General features: G+C 43.5%; 1 protein-coding gene across 3 annotated transcripts; it reads left to right on the plus strand.

Moving 5' to 3' along the window:
• AMZ2 (archaelysin family metallopeptidase 2) lies at positions 1–16,816 on the plus strand. 3 transcript variants are annotated; one of them, XM_079965593.1, is made up of 7 exons: positions 6–443; positions 5,206–5,488; positions 8,811–8,984; positions 11,437–11,565; positions 14,327–14,490; positions 15,712–15,888; positions 16,662–16,816. In XM_079965593.1, the coding sequence occupies exons 1-7, from the start codon at positions 279–281 to the stop codon at positions 16,806–16,808; spliced, it is 1,239 nt and encodes a 412-aa protein (XP_079821719.1). In that variant the 5' UTR covers positions 6–278; the 3' UTR covers positions 16,809–16,816. The 3 variants fall into 3 exon arrangements, with proteins under 3 accessions (XP_079821720.1, XP_079821719.1, XP_079821721.1); XM_079965595.1 differs by lacking the exon at positions 6–443 and adding an exon at positions 658–1,009; XM_079965594.1 differs by lacking the exon at positions 11,437–11,565 and having other exon boundaries at positions 1–443.
• The last annotated feature ends 44 nt before the right edge of the window (positions 16,817–16,860 follow it).

A 16,860-nucleotide genomic window follows, 5' to 3' on the forward strand; every position in this document is an offset into this window, starting at 1 on the left:
AGCAAATCCAAGAAAGCTTGTTTTAGTTTACAGATTTAAAAATAAAATGGAAAAAGGCATGTTCTTTGTAATTTTGCAAAATACACTCGTTAACCTCATGAAAGGTTCTCCCTGATGCAGTTTTTTTATTTAACTTCCTAGTTTGCAAACGACTGAAGATTTGGACAGATTTTCCTGAGCGCTTGGGGTCAAAAGAAAGTAATTGAAAAGAGCTGTTGTGGAGACATTTCATTCCAAATCTTGCTAGACAGAGCCAGACAGAGGAGGATGACAGGTGGATGTCCCAACATAAATCCCTGGATACGCCCATGACGTTAGCCCCCTTAAACAGCGTTGAGAGAAATGCACTCGGCACATGCTTAGAGACACTACCTGCGTGCGACTGCATTGTGCCCAGGGGTGCCAACTTGAATAATATATTCTGGGGGCGGGGGGAGGCCCAGGTAAGCCTGCATAATCGATCACATGATGGGGCGCACCCACAACATTTTAATAATAATAATAATAATAATAATATTTATACCCCGCCCATCCGGCTGAGTTTCCCCAGCCACTTTGGGCCGCAATGCCCATCAAACCTTTTTAGGGGAGGGGGCAGACCCCCTCAAATATTTTATTTTTTTGTAGCGGGGGGGGGGGCGAAGGGACCTCGACCCCCTAGGAGTTAGCTCCTATGCCTGTGCCTTAGCGTAGGCGTCAATATATATATATTCCAAAGCGGGGATGGCAGCATCTCTCCCGTCGACCAGGCCCTGCATATTCTGAGGCAGAAAGGCAGACCAGCCGGCCTGCTGCTTCCCTCACGGCCGGCCGGGCTACGAATCCGGGAGAGAGCCCTCGCGTCTGGAGAAGACCCGAGCCAGCCCTCCTCCCCGCCCGGCCTCCGCCCTCTCAGTCCGCCTGGCAACGGCTGGAACCGAGCCGGGCTTCGCGGCCGACGCAGAAGGGCGGAGCAGGCCGAGCCGAGCCGTGTGGGCCGCGGCTATGAGAGAGGGGCGTGCCTGAGGAGGTAGGCCTCGCCTGGGCGTGGCGGCCCGCGGAAGCGGCGCGTTGCTTTGGGGGGGAGGGGGGTTCAGCTGTGAGGGGAGAGGTGCTTGGGTGTGGGTGTCAAAGCAGAGGGCCCAGAGGACGACGCTTGAGGGAGGGAGGGGGCCTTTTAGCATGGGCATAGCCAGGATTTTTGTTAAGGAGGGGACAGGCTTTTGTTACGGGGGGCGGGGGGGGGGAGAACCTCATGTATTGATTTTGATTGATTTGGGGGGCAGCTGCCCCCTTGGCTACACCCAGGATGGAAGTGTCACAGTCAGGGCAGGGGGGTGGTGTATTGTACTGGGTCAGGGTTGCCAACTGCTCAGGCCCTCCCAAGAGTCCCCATTTCCCAGGGACAGACAGACACACACACACACACACACACACACACACACACACACACACAGAGAGAGAGATTCTCTCTATATTTTTAATGGGGGGGGGGAATCTCAAAGCAGTTTATAACCTATATTAAAACATCAAATAAAACAACCCAAACATTACAAAACCAAGTCAACTATAAAGCACACGCACTTAGCCGGAAACTGAAATATTAAATGCAGTCTCTTGAAAAGTTAGAGAATCACAGAATTGTTGAGTTGGAAGGGACCCCGAGGGTCATTTAGTCCAACCCCCTTTATTTTTTCAATAATTTTTTATTAGATTTTTCCACAATGATAACACAAACCACAAAGCAAAATGATACACAAAAACTGGCTACACCCAGGATGGAAGTGTCACAGTCAGGGCAGGGGGGGGGGGAGGGTGGAAGGAACAATAAACAGAGAAACAATAACAACAAACTTAATTCTTCACAAATCTAACCTTTTAAACATCTTGGTTGACTTGGTTAACATTCTAAATCCCATTTATTTAATTATAACTTAGTTTAATCCTAGGCCTATTGGTTTCTTTCAAGTAATTTCTAATTTTCTATATTACAATATTTATTCAAATAGTCCTTAAATTTCCTCTAGTCCTCTTGTGCAATGCAGGAATCTCAACAAAAAGCAGCATTGTTGAGGGCCCCATCTCTGCGGTCGGTCCACCGCTAACACATCTGCCCCCGCCTCCTGGCCCTATTCCTCCTCACTGTCACATCCTGCTCTCCTGTCCCCATTGAGCATACAAGAGAGAAGACAGAGCAGCTTCCTTCACCTGCCTTGTGCCTTCCCTCTGGGGCAGCAGTTCTCAACCTGTGGGTCCCCAGATGTTGTTGGACTACAACTCCCATCATCCCTGAGCTCTGGCCTTGCTAGCTAGGGGTGATGGGAGTTGTAGTCCAATGACATCTGGAGACCCACAGGTTGAGAAAGGCTGCTCTGGGGGAACAAGAGTGAGAAGTCAGCAGAGGGGTGAAGGAAGGAGGAGGTAAATTCACTCTGAAAAGGGACCCATTTGGTGCCTCTTGCCCAAGTAGCCCCTGAAGCTGGTCCTGTCATGTGTTTGTAAGTGTATAGCAATGACAGCTGATTTGCTCAGAATAAAATAGCAAGGGGTCTGGGTAACTGCACACTGTCAAATTTATATAGGCACAAAATTATATTTTATAGGATAGATGATGAAGAGGTTTGCTAAGCAGCTTCATTGTTCTGTCAGAACCTTCTTCAAAGAACTGTGGCTGGTCTATATAATTGTCTTCTTTTTGCTAACAGTAAAAATAAATAAATAAATACTTGGGGAAGGGTGATTGGGAATGACAGCCCATTATTTCTACTGTATTGAGCATGACGAGTAGTTACTGTTTTTAAGGTTATGTTCATATGATGACTTCTATGGCTTTTAATTGCCAAGATGTCCTGAGCTCTGATAGCAGGAAGGGCAAGGGAAACATGTATTAAATAAGCAAACAAACAATAAATTCTAGAAAATTGTTTCAGGAAACAAGCTCTGAAAAATTAGTTGAAGCTAGTGTGCCTTAAGAAGTGCTCCCATGACACCCAGTCTGGAACCCTTAGCTTTATGCATGCAAGGTGGCTTTTGGAATATGTGTGTAAAATAGCAGCTTTTCTTCCCCACCCAAGTCATGTAGCAATTTATTTTTGAAACTGAGAGAACTTTTGAAAGAAGTTTGGGATATGTTAAGATGTCAATGGTTTTTTCCTTCTTTTTTTCCTTTAAACTTCCACTGGGCAGGCCCAAGCTCTTGAACAGACCTAAAGTAATCTTTTGGTGTTTCCTGGAGTTTTTAATGGCACCTACAACAGACTCAGGTAAAATACAAATCAGAATAGAATTTATTATTTGTTGTGGCCATCCTGGTCATTTGGGATCATCATGGTCAAACCGTCACTACAAATAAATACAGTGGTACCTTGGTTTACGAACTTAATCAGTTCCGGAAGTCTGTTCTTAAACCAAAGCATTCTTAAACCAAGGCGTGCTTTCCCATAGCAGTGAGGGACTCAATTTACAAATAGAACACACTCAACAGGAAGCGAAACATGTTCTGCTTCCAAGGCAAAGTTCACAATCCAAAACACCTACTTCCAGGTTTGCAGCATTCTTAATCCAAGTGGTTCATAAACTAAGCTGTTCTTAAACCAAACCTGGGTACATGGGATGCGGGTGGCGCTGTGGTTTAAACTACAGAGCCTAGGGCTTGCTGATCAGAAGGTCGGCGGTTAGAATCCCCGTGACGGGGTGAGCTCCCATTGCTCGGTCCCTGCTCCTGCCAACCTAGCAGTTTGAAAGCAGGTCAAAGTGCAAGTAGGTACTGCTCCGGTGAGAAGGTAAATGGTGTTTCCGGGCGCTGCTCTAGTTCGCCAGAAGCAGCTTAGTCATGCTGGCCACATGACCCGGAAGCTGTCTGCAGACAAACGCCTGCTCCCTCGGCCTATAGAGCAAGATGAGCGCCGCAACCCCAGAGTCATCCGCGACTGGACCTAACAGTCAGGGGTACCTTTACCTTTTTTACCACTGTATACATCCTATCCATGCTATACGGTATGTGCCTAGATACACCATTAAAAGTCAGTATTAGCCAATTGATACATATACCTGTATATCTTAAAATCCAAACCAAAGCACACGTTTCCATATTTCAGATCTTTGCAGTCCACCATATTATCCTTGATGAACATTCTTCTTAGTTTTTGGGTAGCAACTGCAAATCTTGCCATGTTGTTTGTCACAAACTTATCAAGTCAGACAACAAATAAGTGATCTTCACTCAGTAGTCTGCTTCAGTCATCTTACATAACAATTCAAGAATATACTTAGCTCTCAGTTCAGAATACAAAGGACAATATAGTACATAATGGTATAGATCTTCAACTGCCACATATACAAAGCCGCTTTTCTACTGGGATTTTCCTATAGCATCCCTCTAAATATTCTGAGGGCATAGTCTGAAAACGCAGAGCCAGAAATGCCTACCTAAATGAGCAAATTGGTAAATCATACAGATAGTTCTCAAAGCCATGTGTGTCTTGCTGTTCTCATTAGGGAAGATTCAGGGTCTGGGACTTCTTCTCTAACTCCACCTCTCCCCTCCTCCTGCCCCAAACACTCGCATGTCAGAAGAGGAAGATAAGAACATACCACAACATCCTGTACTGATGGCACTGCTGATCATTAATATGTGATTTTAAAAGGCCATTCATGATAGAATGGGTTTCCTGTGCTGTTTAATGTTTCTCAGATGTTCAGAATGGGCTGTGGTTGAAGACAGAGTGACAAGTTTAATAAACCACTGCTTCGATTTCATTAGGACAGACGTCATGAATTGTAACTGGATTTAAGAACCACCTAGATCTTGTTACAATGTGGGTTTCAGACTGATGTAAATGTGGCTGGATTTTTTTTTGTGTGTGTGTGAAAGTTGGGATGTAGTGACCCAGTGAACATTGTATGGAACTAGGCTGACGACTGAGTTTGTAGCAAGCCTTTCACATGCTTGTCTTGTCCAAAAGCAGAAGCTGATTGTGAAATGATGGTTGGGTATGGAAATAGGACAGGAATGAGGAAGCTGAATGTTGCATATGTAGGATTTGATGGTTGCTGAGTAAGCAGCAAGCTGCAAAATATGGCTGGTGGGTGGCTAGTTACTAATCGTGAAAGGAATAATAGGAGCTTGTGAGGAGTGATGGAAGAAAGGGAACAGTTTAAAATAAAAAAAATGTGTGCATGTGAAATGCAGATGTTGTAACACTTTTCGTCTTTCTCTTTCATTAGATGAAGGTTATTAAACATTCTGAGGAGGTGCTGAAGGCAGCCCTGGTTTCCAAGGACACACAGCTTGCAAAACTTTATGAGAAGCTTAACCCTAAGGAGAAGTGTTTCCTAAATGAAGCATTTCGGCCAGGCAGTGTTCTTTTCAAGCCCATCACGCTTCATTCTGAGTCGGATTGGATCTCCTCACACCCAGAACCCACCCAGGATTTTGCACAGTTTTATCATGACCCTTGCAGAAAGACACCAACTCCCCAGAAAAATCGGATTTATGTTCAGCCCATTGGTAATGCTGCCTACAGAACCTTATGGCCAATAAAGCATGCTAACCAAGCTAGGCAGGTTCTTTAATGAGTCATTAAATAGGAACTAATTAAGCTGGGGTTTTTCAAGCTTTTCACCTTCAGGGAAGCCTTTTCACTTTGAACAGTCTGTGCCCATCTACCACAGAGCCCTTAGACATTGCAGCAGATATCACTCATATTTTGGGGTGCACTTGGTTGGCAAAGGACACCTGTGAAGCCTCACCATGTGCCTTATTGTATATCCAGTCCTTTGAAGTCTAGAAAGTGTTTCATGACACATAGGAATTGGTAGATTGGGATGAGGTACATGAGAAGCGTAGAAACCTAATTTTATATTGCATTTTATAAACCTTCACACACTTAGTTTTCATCAATACAATAGTCCTCTATCATTTACAGAACTTCTTGAAATCACACTAGCGTTATTTGCTCATCACATACACATTTCAGATAAAACAAAATAAAAGAAAAAAAATTCCTTCCAGTAGCACATTTCAGATAGTCTGAAAATTTTCCCCAGTCTTCAATGAACTTTTGATCTTGTATATATCTGATCTTTCCTGTTAGTTTGTCCAGTTCAGCATACTCCATCAATTTCATTCTCAATTCTTCGAGCGTCGGCAGTTGTTCCTGTTTCCATCTTTGGGCCAATAATATTCTCGCTGCTGTTACTGCATATTGGAAAAGTTTACAGTCCATTCTATTTATTTCATTTCCTACTATTCCTAAAAGAAAAGCCTCTGGTTTCTTAACAAACGTATATTTCAACATCTTTTTCATCTCATTATATATCATTTCCCAGAAGCCCTTCACCTTCTTACAATCCCACCACATATGATAAAATGTTCCTTCTTTTTCTTTACATTTCCAACTTATTACATGTTTTATACATTTTTGCCAGTTTCACAGGTGTGATGTACCATCTATAAATCATTTTCATAACATTTTCCTTTAACGCAGTACATGCCGTAAATTTTATATTTTCATTCCACAGTTTTATCCAATCATTAAACTGTATATTATAACCCAAATCTCTGGCCCAGTGTATCATAACCGATTTAACTTCCTCATATTTTGTATACCATTCTAGCAAGATTTTATACATCTTGGACAAAATTTTATCTTCATTGTTTATTATTTCTATTTGAAATTTTAAAAAAATAATAATTAGGAAATGCGTATTTAAAAATTTGAATAATGGATGATTGTCAGAGAGGTTGAAGGAAGTCTAAAAAAAAGAGAGAGAGAGAAGCATAGAAACCTGCTTTACATAGAGTCCTGGGGAACGTCTTGCTCAGAAGTGGGCAGAAAGTAGATCAGGATCTGCTGGTAGATCTCTGGGTGGTTTGCAAGTTATGCCTAGCTGGGGAGTCTGACTTTCAGTTGTCTAGCAGTAGCAACAACATAGCGGTTTCTTATACCTAAATTAGACTGCTGAAATAAAGAAAGCTAAACAGGAGTGGGCATTTGTGACGCGGGTGGGTGGCGCTATGGTCTAAACCACTGAGCCTGGGGTTTGCTGATTGGAAGGTTGGCGGTTCAAATCCCCGCGACGGGGTGAGCTCCCGTTGCTCGGTCCCAGCACCTGCCAACCTAGCAGTTCAAAAGCACGTCAAAGTGCAAGTAGATAAATAGGTACCGCTCCGGTGGGAAGGTAAACGGCGTTTCCGTGTGCTGCTCTGGTTTCACCAGAAGCGGCTTAGTCATACTGTCCACATGACCTGGAAAAACTGTCTGCAGACAAACGTCGGCTCCCTTGGCCAGTAAAGCAAGATGAGCGCTGCAACCCCAGAGTTGTTCGCGACTGGACTTAACTGTCAGGGGTCCTTTACCTTTTTAAACAGGAGTGGTCATTTGTGTGAAAGGACTGTGAGCAAAATTGAGTTCTAGAATTGAAAACAAATTCCTAAGCTCAGAGTTTGCTTATAGTCACCCTCATTTATTCAAACTAATGTATATATTTTGCACATGGCTTTGGTTCTTCATGTTCTAGTAAAAAACAAGGTGGGCCACAAGCCTAAAGTCTTCTGACCTCTAGTTTGCACTGAGTGGTAGCAGTTCCCCAAGATTTCAGAGAGGAGTATGTACTCTACTGCTGAGCAAAAGAACTTTAAAAAGGGTGTCCTAGTTATATAAGTGTAAACAAAAGTAAACTTTTGTTTACTTTGTTTAAAAGTCCCACTGATATCAACAGACTTAAGTGTACAGGTATATCCCATTGCAATAAATTGAATTTAAGCATGTCTGCTGTGTTCTTGCATCATATATACAACCATAATTTTAACCTTCGCTACTTTTTGAGTGCTTGCCTTTGTAGAGTTTTTTGCTTTTTGTATGCCATTAAAAAGGGAAAATCTAAATTTGACCCTCAGATAATGTTTCCTGGCTTTGATAGCCAGTTGTGACTGTGCTGGATAGTTTTGCCAACACACCCCTTTTCACTTTTATCTCAGCCCCCCACCCCGGCTTACTATTTGGAATGGCAGCCAAGACAATGTGGCTCTCCCTACCAAAATATGCAGGAGATAAATATTGTGCCCAGTGGAATATAAACAGACAGATAAAGTAAAGCCAAACCGTGTACATGTGTACTCAGAAGTAAGTAATTAAATTCAGTGGGGCTTGCTGCCCAATAAGTAAGTGTACATTTCTCTGCATTGTGAACCTTCTGCCCTATGACTTATTAAATGAGAGATAGCCAACATGGTGTCATCCAAATGTTAGACTACAACTTCCATTATCTCTGGCCTTTTGCCATACTTACTTGGGCTTATGGGAGTTGTAGTCCAACAAAATCTAGAGGGCACCATGTTGGCCATTCCTGCATTAGATGGTCTTTGGCAAATCATTATCTCTCTGCCTTTGTTCCTCATTTTTAAAACAAGACTAATGGTGCACATCTCAGAGTCTTATTCTAAAGCCAGACAAGATAAATACTACAAATCATGGGATGTATTCAACTAAATTAATGTAGTAACTGAAGCCAGCACAATGATTCTCGCTAGCACAACATGACTCTTCCCCCCCCCCCCGTGCCCTCCCCAAATCTGCTCAAAAGCGTTGCAGTAACTTCCAAGACAGCACATCGGGGAGGGAGGAGAGGGAAGATTGTTCTTTTGCAAGCCGAAATGTTTGTACTGATGGAATGATTTCTTTAGCACTATACTGAATGCAAACCCATATCTCATATTTTAAAACAGTACTATGTATACAATAGCTCTTCATGTAGTTTGAGATGGGAGGGGGGCAGAACTATACAACTGAAGCTAAAACATGCTGCTTTTCTTCACTGTTTTTTGGTAGGTTCTTTTGGAGATTCCAGAGTTAGCACAGATGTCTACATGAAATGGCTGAAGGATTACTGTGAAGCCTTTTACTACGGCTTGATTGTAAGAATCCTAGGACCAGTGCCAGTTTCACACACAGGTTGCCCTTTTCGGATCAATGAAAACACACACAATCTGCAGATTCATGCAGGTATGAGCAGTGCTTTTTTTTCTTTAAAAAACTGTTTAGGGGTACTCTCATATTCCTACTCATACTGAAATACTGCCCCTCAATGAGGCCAAACTTAGATTCACAAAATGTTTAGGGGTATGCGTACCCCTGCGTCCCTGCCCCCCAGGTAAAAAGGAATGGGTATGAGGAACAGATGGAACACTTTTGGATTGGGACTTTCTCATGGCGTTAAATCAATTTTGCCAGTTCTCATCCTGAAGCAAAGTTCTTAACCTGAAGCAATATTTCTGGGTTAGCGGAGTGTGTAACCTGAAGCGTATGTAACCTGAAGCGTATGTAACCCGAGGTACCACTGTACATGCATACTCAAGAATAAGCCATACTGAGTTAACTGACTTTATAGGTTTGCTGCCTTAAAGCAGGAAAACAACACTGGAGGTTGAGAGGGTTTAATACCCTCTCTCCAAGAGCCACCCCATCTTGCTGTAGCTGCTTTCAACTCGAAAAATAAAGCGTGGAAGATAAGCTGACAGGCCCCTCAGCACCTCTTCCAGCTTGGTCAACAGAATGCTTGTTTCAGTTAACCATAGCTAAGGCAAACCACAGTTTGTCTCAGTTCTGACATAACAGTAAACTCTACTTTGTTACAAGCAGAAGCAAAAACTTCCCAATATTCTCCATGCCACATAAGGAGATGAAATGAAGAAGGGTGCACAGTTCTGTGACTCTCCCTGGCTTATTCACATAACAACAAACCATTACTTATTGTTACAGGGACTGTATTTGGCTGGATCTTATTCACATTAACTATAACTGTCTTAAAATCTGTTGTGTAGACTCTTGATAGTAGGCAAGAGTTATGACGGCTAGATTCCTTTTCAACTGAAAATTATTTATATTTGGAGGGAAATTCTGGCTGTGTCCTTCCCCTGGCGCTATAGATAGAGGCCTGTGCGGAAACAAAATGGGAGAGTACAAAACTGCAGTTTCATTTGCTTAGTGGTAAACCAAGTAGTAGATTCGTTGGTTTTGCTGCTTTTCTCTGTGGAGAATGCTTAACTCAGTGGTAGGTAAAGGAGATAGGTATCTGATATTCCTTTTGTATAGCATGGCTTAGCATTAAGACCATCTAAAGCTGCTGGAAAATAGTGGGTTTGGGAACATCCCTCCCCTCCACCAAAAGCAGTCTGTGGGCAATGTGTGTACAGGGCAATGTGTAGGCACAGGCCTTTTGTAGTGGAAAGCAAGTGTGTAGGCATAAGCTCTCAGCTGGCTGGTGCTCGAAGTGGGTGGCTGAAAGGAAACCATGACACTCACTTCTTGCTTCCCTCCAGCCCAGCCCAAGCCCAAGGAGGAGGCAGGCTCATCCTGTTGCCCTTCAGCCCTGAACGTTTCATGGAGCCTGGGCTGGAACCCAAGACAAATTTGCACGATGACTTCAGCACTTCCAAAGGGATGAGCAGAATTTGCCTCCCCTGGGTCAGAAGCATTCTAAATGCGGTAGGCTCAGTGGTTAGAGCGTGGTGTTGCTAACACCAGGGTCGCAGGCTCCATCCCCATATGGGACAGCTGCCTATTCCTGCACTGCAGGGGGGTTGGACTAGATGATCCTCAGGTTCCCTTCCAACTCTACAGCCCTATGATTGTAAGCCATCACAGGGACTTGAGAGCTTTCAGATCCTGGGCCGTCTTCCATCAAGCCAAAAAAAAACTTCCAAAAGCGAGGAGACATACTGGAGGACACAATAAAGGAAATCTCTTTGCCCTGCTCTCTCCCATAGTTTCCCCCCGTATGTTGTTCTTGTTGTTGTTGTTGTTGTTGTTGTTGTTGTTGTTGTCGTCTAGTCATTTAGTCGTGTCCAACTCTTCATGACTCCATGGACCAGAGCATGCCAGGCACTCCTGTCTTCCACTGCCTCCCGCAGTTTGGTCAAACTCATGCTGGTAGCTTCGAGAACACTGTCCAACCATCTCGTCCTCTTTCATCCCCTTCTCCTTGTGCCCTCCATCTTTTCCAACATCAGGGTCTTTTCCAGGGAGTCTTCTCTTCTCATGAGGTGGCCAAAGTATTGGAGCCTCAGCTTCACGATCTGTCCTTCCAGTGAGCACTCAGGACTGATTTCCTTAAGAATGGAGAGGTTTGATCTTCTTGCAGTCCATGGAACTCTCAAGAGTCTCCTCCAACACCAAAATTTCAAAAGCATCAATTCTTTGGCGATCAGCCTTCTTTATGGTCCAGCTCTCACTTCCATACATCACTACTGGGAAAAACCATAGCTTTAACTGTACGGACCTTTGTTGGCAAGGTGATGTCATCTCTACTTATTATCATTGCAAATGTCACATTAATTTTAATAGAAATTGATAGCTCCAAAAGCCGTCTGGGTTATGCTATCACTGTGTTAGGGCATTTACAATCTCCTGTCCTTTTGCGTCTGCTGAGAGAGACCTACGTCTGTTGTTCATACAGGTCACCTCTTGAGTTACCTAAAGAAAAAAAAGCCAAAGGATGCTTTTTGTATTGTGGGAGTAACCATGATAGATCTTTACCCAAAGGACTCCTGGAATTTCGTCTTTGGCCAAGCCTCCTTGACTGAAGGTATATACATTGTTTATTGTTATATTAAGTCATCAAGACTATATATGACTTTAATTTGATAATGAGCTTCTTCTATCTTTGCACAAAACATCAATACAGTGGTACCTCGGGTTACAAACACTTCGGGTTACAGACTCCGCTAACCCAGAAGTGGTACCTTGGGTTAAAAACTTTACCTCAGGATGAGAATAGAAATTGTGCCGTGGCAGCAGGAGGCCCCATTAGCTAAAGTGGTACCTCAGATTAAGAACGGTTTCATGTTAAGAACAGACCTCCGGAACGAATTAAGTTCGTAACCAGAGGTACCACTGTAAGACTGAATACAAGCCAACTATTTTTTGAGCAGTGCACTTTTTATTTTGGTATATGTATTTATATATTAAAATACAACACACATTGAGGAGAAAGCATTTCTTATTTATCAGTGCACATGATGCGGAAGAAAGAAAGCTTTGAAAATTGAGGCTGCTTCTGAGGGAGCTGTGCTGCACATCCTGTTCCGCTGCCAACCCTGTGTAGTCAGTGTTAAACTTTGCCACAGATGGAATTCAGATTGGCATCTTTCCTTCTGGCAAGCTGAAGTCCAACTCTGAAGCTGCAGGCATCCCACTTGAGGACAGGGTGTGATGCATGACTGCATGGCCATGATAGCAGAGCTCAGCTTGTGAGAATGAAGCATGTCCTCCACACAGCACAGAGCCTTCTGGAATAGATTAATGGCATTATTTACTCACACAGGATCCTAGAAGCCTTTGTGCAGATCCAGCATGGCTCTGACTATGTAGATGAGGGGTCAGAAACCTGTGGCTCTCCAGCCATCATCCCTGACCATTGGCCTTCTTGGCTGGGGCTGTTGGGGGTTAAGTTTCTCCACTCCTGGTGTACATCGTTCCCTACCTTCCCAGCCTTTGAATGGCGGAGCCAGCATCTTCACATTTAAGGCACTGGCAGTAACTATAAGTAAGCTGAACAGAAACTTTTAAGGCCCCATGCTAGTATGAACCTGCAATGAATATGGCTGTGCAGATTGTTGTGAAATTCCTGCTGAGATGGAACATGGTTTGTGCCTGCACTAGAGCAACTGGGCTTTTCCTTCCTACCCCATCCGGACAGTGGATTTCAAACCGGAGATGATAGATGTTTCTGCAGAATTTCCAGCTTGGTGTTGTGAAAATGAATTATTCTTTTGAAAAGGTTCTGCTGGGTTCTTTCGATTCAATAAAGGTCCAATAAACAGGGCAGAGGGAGGGAGGATTTGCAAGAGGGTTGCAGTACACCTCTTGACCACAGAGGGGTGGCAATAGCACATACAAAACAGTTTTATAATGAAGTCTCCTGTGCTGTCTAGGACAGTAGGGCATTCTGGACCATGAGGATAAAACTAGACGAGATTGGGTCTCTTCTCATTTTTGCAAAAAGCAACTCGGGGGACAACAACACTCAGATATAGGTATAGATGTCAGGGATATCCATTTCCTCCTGTATCATTTTCATGATAAAACCTACCACCCCCTTCCTGAAACGCTGACCTTTGCAACACACCACCTTGAGGTGTGCTAACGAACAACAGTGCTTACCAAGTTCAGAGGAGGGCCATACAAATCTATGCAAAATACAAATTTCCTTTGAGTGCGATGAAGTAGTTTTAGTTTTGAGCAAGTCATTTCCCTAAGGTAAGAGGAGAGTGGCCAGATTCAGAAGAGGGCTGGACTCCTGCAACTTTATTAGTCACACATGAGAGACCATTTCAGTAGGAAATTCAGTAATGCAAGTACACTTGCTAAAACTCCCATCTCTACACAAACTATTAAAAGTGCAGGAGGCCTGTCCTCCCTTCACCTGACTCCCTTAACTCTTACAGGACAGTAATGAGCTCCTTAGAGGAAAGGTAGGGGTAGGATTCAAATGGGACGCGGGTGGCGCTGTGGGTAAAAGCCTCAGTGCCTAGGACTTGCCGATCGCATGGTCGGCAGTTCGAATCCCCGCGGTGGGGTGCGCTCCCGTCGTTCGGTCCCAGCGCCTGCCAACCTAGCAGTTCGAAAGCACCCTCGGGTGCAAGTAGATAAATAGGGACCGCTTACCAGTGGGAAGGTAAACGGCGTTCCGTCTGCTGCGCTGGCTCGCCAGATGCAGCTTGTCACACTGGCCACGTGACCTGGAAGTGTCTGCGGACAGCGCTGGCTCCCGGCCTATAGAGTGAGATGAGCGCACAACCCTAGAATCTGGCAAGACTGGCCCGTACGGGCAGGGGTACCTTTACCTTTATCTTTAGGATTCAAATGTAAAAATAAAATGAAAATGCTATCCATCAACTTGCTTGAAGCAAGTTGCAGCTAAAGGTGGGTGCTGCAGTGGGGCTGCAGTTCTGTGGTTACTCCCAGCCCCACCCATGCTTTCTCAGCCTGACATTAGTCGTACATGTTCCATTCCCACAGCAAACTTGGAATTCTTTTTAGAGATGACGGCTGTGAAGCCACAGCTGGCCCCAGGAGTTCTAGGGAGACCTTGGGACCTTATGAAGCTCATGTATCTGAGCAAGAACATTTTTGTAGCTGGACTGATCTCAACAGGGGCTTATGGGTAAGTTTCCCCCATGTCACTTCTAGGTGGAAGAGGGGAGGAAGCCTCATTTCCGACTTTCTAGAAGTATTGTATTTGCTTTTCCAGTAGTATGTTCAGCATTTTGGTGCTATTATCCTGTCACCACAGCCCTCTGCCCTTCGTGGGAACCTTAATTTGATTTCCTCTTTGCATTGTTAAGGAATGGGGATCTTCAGCTTTGCCAGGTATGACAGCAACTTTTACAGTGCAAACTACAAAGGCACACTGAAGACTACAAAGAAGCTTCCTCCATCTGACTATTCTGTGTTTGATGGCTACTATACCCCTGAGATCACAAGCAAGCTGCTTCTGAGGTCCTGCAAAGTGGGTGTGCTTTAGATTCCTAGCACTACATTTCCACATCTAAATGAAATTGTGTTTTAGTCACATTTCCTTTAATTCTTTAATTAATTTCCTTTAATACTTTAATTCCGTTAAAGTAAGTGGACTTAACACTGTTTATTTATTTTACTTCTTTAAGGCCATTTCTATACTCCATATATATATATATATATATATATATATATATATATATATATATATGGCATACGACCACAAAAAAAACCCCACAATACTTTGTTGCTGGCAGTAAACCAAAATGATGATATACAGTAATCCCAGTTTTGTCACGTCACTGTGGCTTGACGGCCTAGCCCTAGCAAGGGAGTATTTGGATCTAGAATAACAAACTGGATGTTTAGCAGAGCTCCAGAAAAATACATGATTTATTTATTTAGTCTTATTAGGAGTTCAACATTTTTGTCTTGTGTGTGGTGTTTGGGAGGCTCATGTTGCTTGGATGTGCTGCTTTACTTTGGCTACACGAAACCTCTCACAATAGGCCGCTCAATTCACCTCCCTCTTAAGGCAATGAGGCTCATCCACCCTGCTTTCCCTCAGGAAAACCCATTGTTTACCACTGAATTGGAACAAATGTCAATTGGACTTTTCCCCCTGCAGATTGGTGTTTGTTCCGATTCAGCAGTAAACTGTGGGTTTTCTCGGGGAAAGCGGTAGGGCAAATGAAGAACTGCTTGGACCCATGCCTAGAAATTGTGGGATAAGCAAAAGCACGGACGAACCTGTAGTCAGCTCACAGTTAACCGTTTTGGTTTAACTGGGAAGCAGATGTGGCTGGAGCTCTGCATAAGCAAGCCTTTCCTGTGGAAGCTACTGTGCACAGAATACATAAACAGCTAGTTTTTGTTGGGGAAGTGAAAATATCAAGTTTTGTTTTGGGAGGGTTTATTGCGTAATGCTCTGCGTAACAGCAAGTTCAAGTTCCCTGAAAGAGCAAGAATTTTATCACCGTGAAGTGTATACCTTGTCTTGGAAAAGAGCTAACAATACAGTACTTATTATTGATTGATTGATTGTGCCTCTCCCACCTGACTGGGTCGCCCCAGCCACTCTGGGCAGCTTCCAATATATATATAGAAACATCATACATTAAAAAGCTTCCCTATATGTAGTGCCATGGGGAATGTCAGGTCCTTAGAACACATGCTCCAATTGTTCTTTGTTTCATTTGGTCCTGCGTTTCAGACCCTGACTCACGAGATTGGGCACATCTTTGGGCTGCATCACTGCCAGTGGTTAGAATGCGTCATGCAAGGTTCCAACCATTTGGAGGAATCGGACCGACGCCCATTGGATCTTTGCCCCATTTGTCTGCGCAAGCTACAGTCCGCCCTTGGCTTCAACATTCTGGAAAGATACAAGGTACAAAAAAGATTGCCATTCAGGTTGGAGGCATCCATCCTTTTTGCCTCTTACTCTAAAACTAAACATGGACAAGTGTTACCCCAGCAGTGTAGGAACTACTGCAGGCTGCTTTCAATTTATGGGTTTTTTAGGAGGGTGCATTAATGTAGCTTTTGATTTTACGTCTCATTTTGTATTTAACAGATAAGAGTATTTTTTGCTTATTTATTGTACGCCACACAGAGAACTTTGTTATGGGACAGCATAACAATGTTGAAAATGAAATAACTTAAGAGACGAGTTATCACTTTCTCCTCTGTGACCTCCATCCCACATTGCCTCCTTGTACAAACAACCGTGTACACATTGTGAGATTAGATTGTTGAGGATTCTCAGTCCTCAGCCCAAATCCACCCTAGATTTTGAGAGGTGAATGTCAATAAGCCACTGAACTGCTTAAGAACTGGTTATATTTTAACACACTATTTTCTTTATGAGGAGATAAATCCACAGATCTGCCAGACACAGCCTGAAGAAATATTTATTTGTGTTTCTTCTGCTACGGTTTGTTTCTTTGCTTCTCTTTGTCTCCTTATCTTCAACAAATAAAGGCACAAATAAACTGAAAGGCCCTGGAGAAAGCTGTGGTCTAAAAAAATGCACAAAAGAAGTCATTGTTGGTGCATAATCATGGTTCCATGCCAAACCAATTGGTTTATCTTAACTGTTTATTTTATTTGACACGACCATTTTATATAAGACTTTGGATTTAGTGTTTGGATTTCTCCTAGGCACTGCAGAAGTGGATGGAGGAAGAAGCTACTGGAACAGAAGAAGGGCTTAGCAGTGAAGCAAGGCCAAGCTTGGAGAAACCTTTGGAAGCATTTAAAGAAAGCTATGACTGGATTTCCAAATGCCTAGAAGTTCTACAGAAGTAAAATCCTTTGGGGTGTAGGTAATGTTAAAGTGAACACTCTTATTTCAGTGGTG

Source organism: Podarcis cretensis, assembly GCF_951804945.1.
Source record: "Podarcis cretensis genome assembly, chromosome: 2".
Lineage (NCBI taxonomy): Eukaryota > Metazoa > Chordata > Lepidosauria > Squamata > Lacertidae > Podarcis > Podarcis cretensis.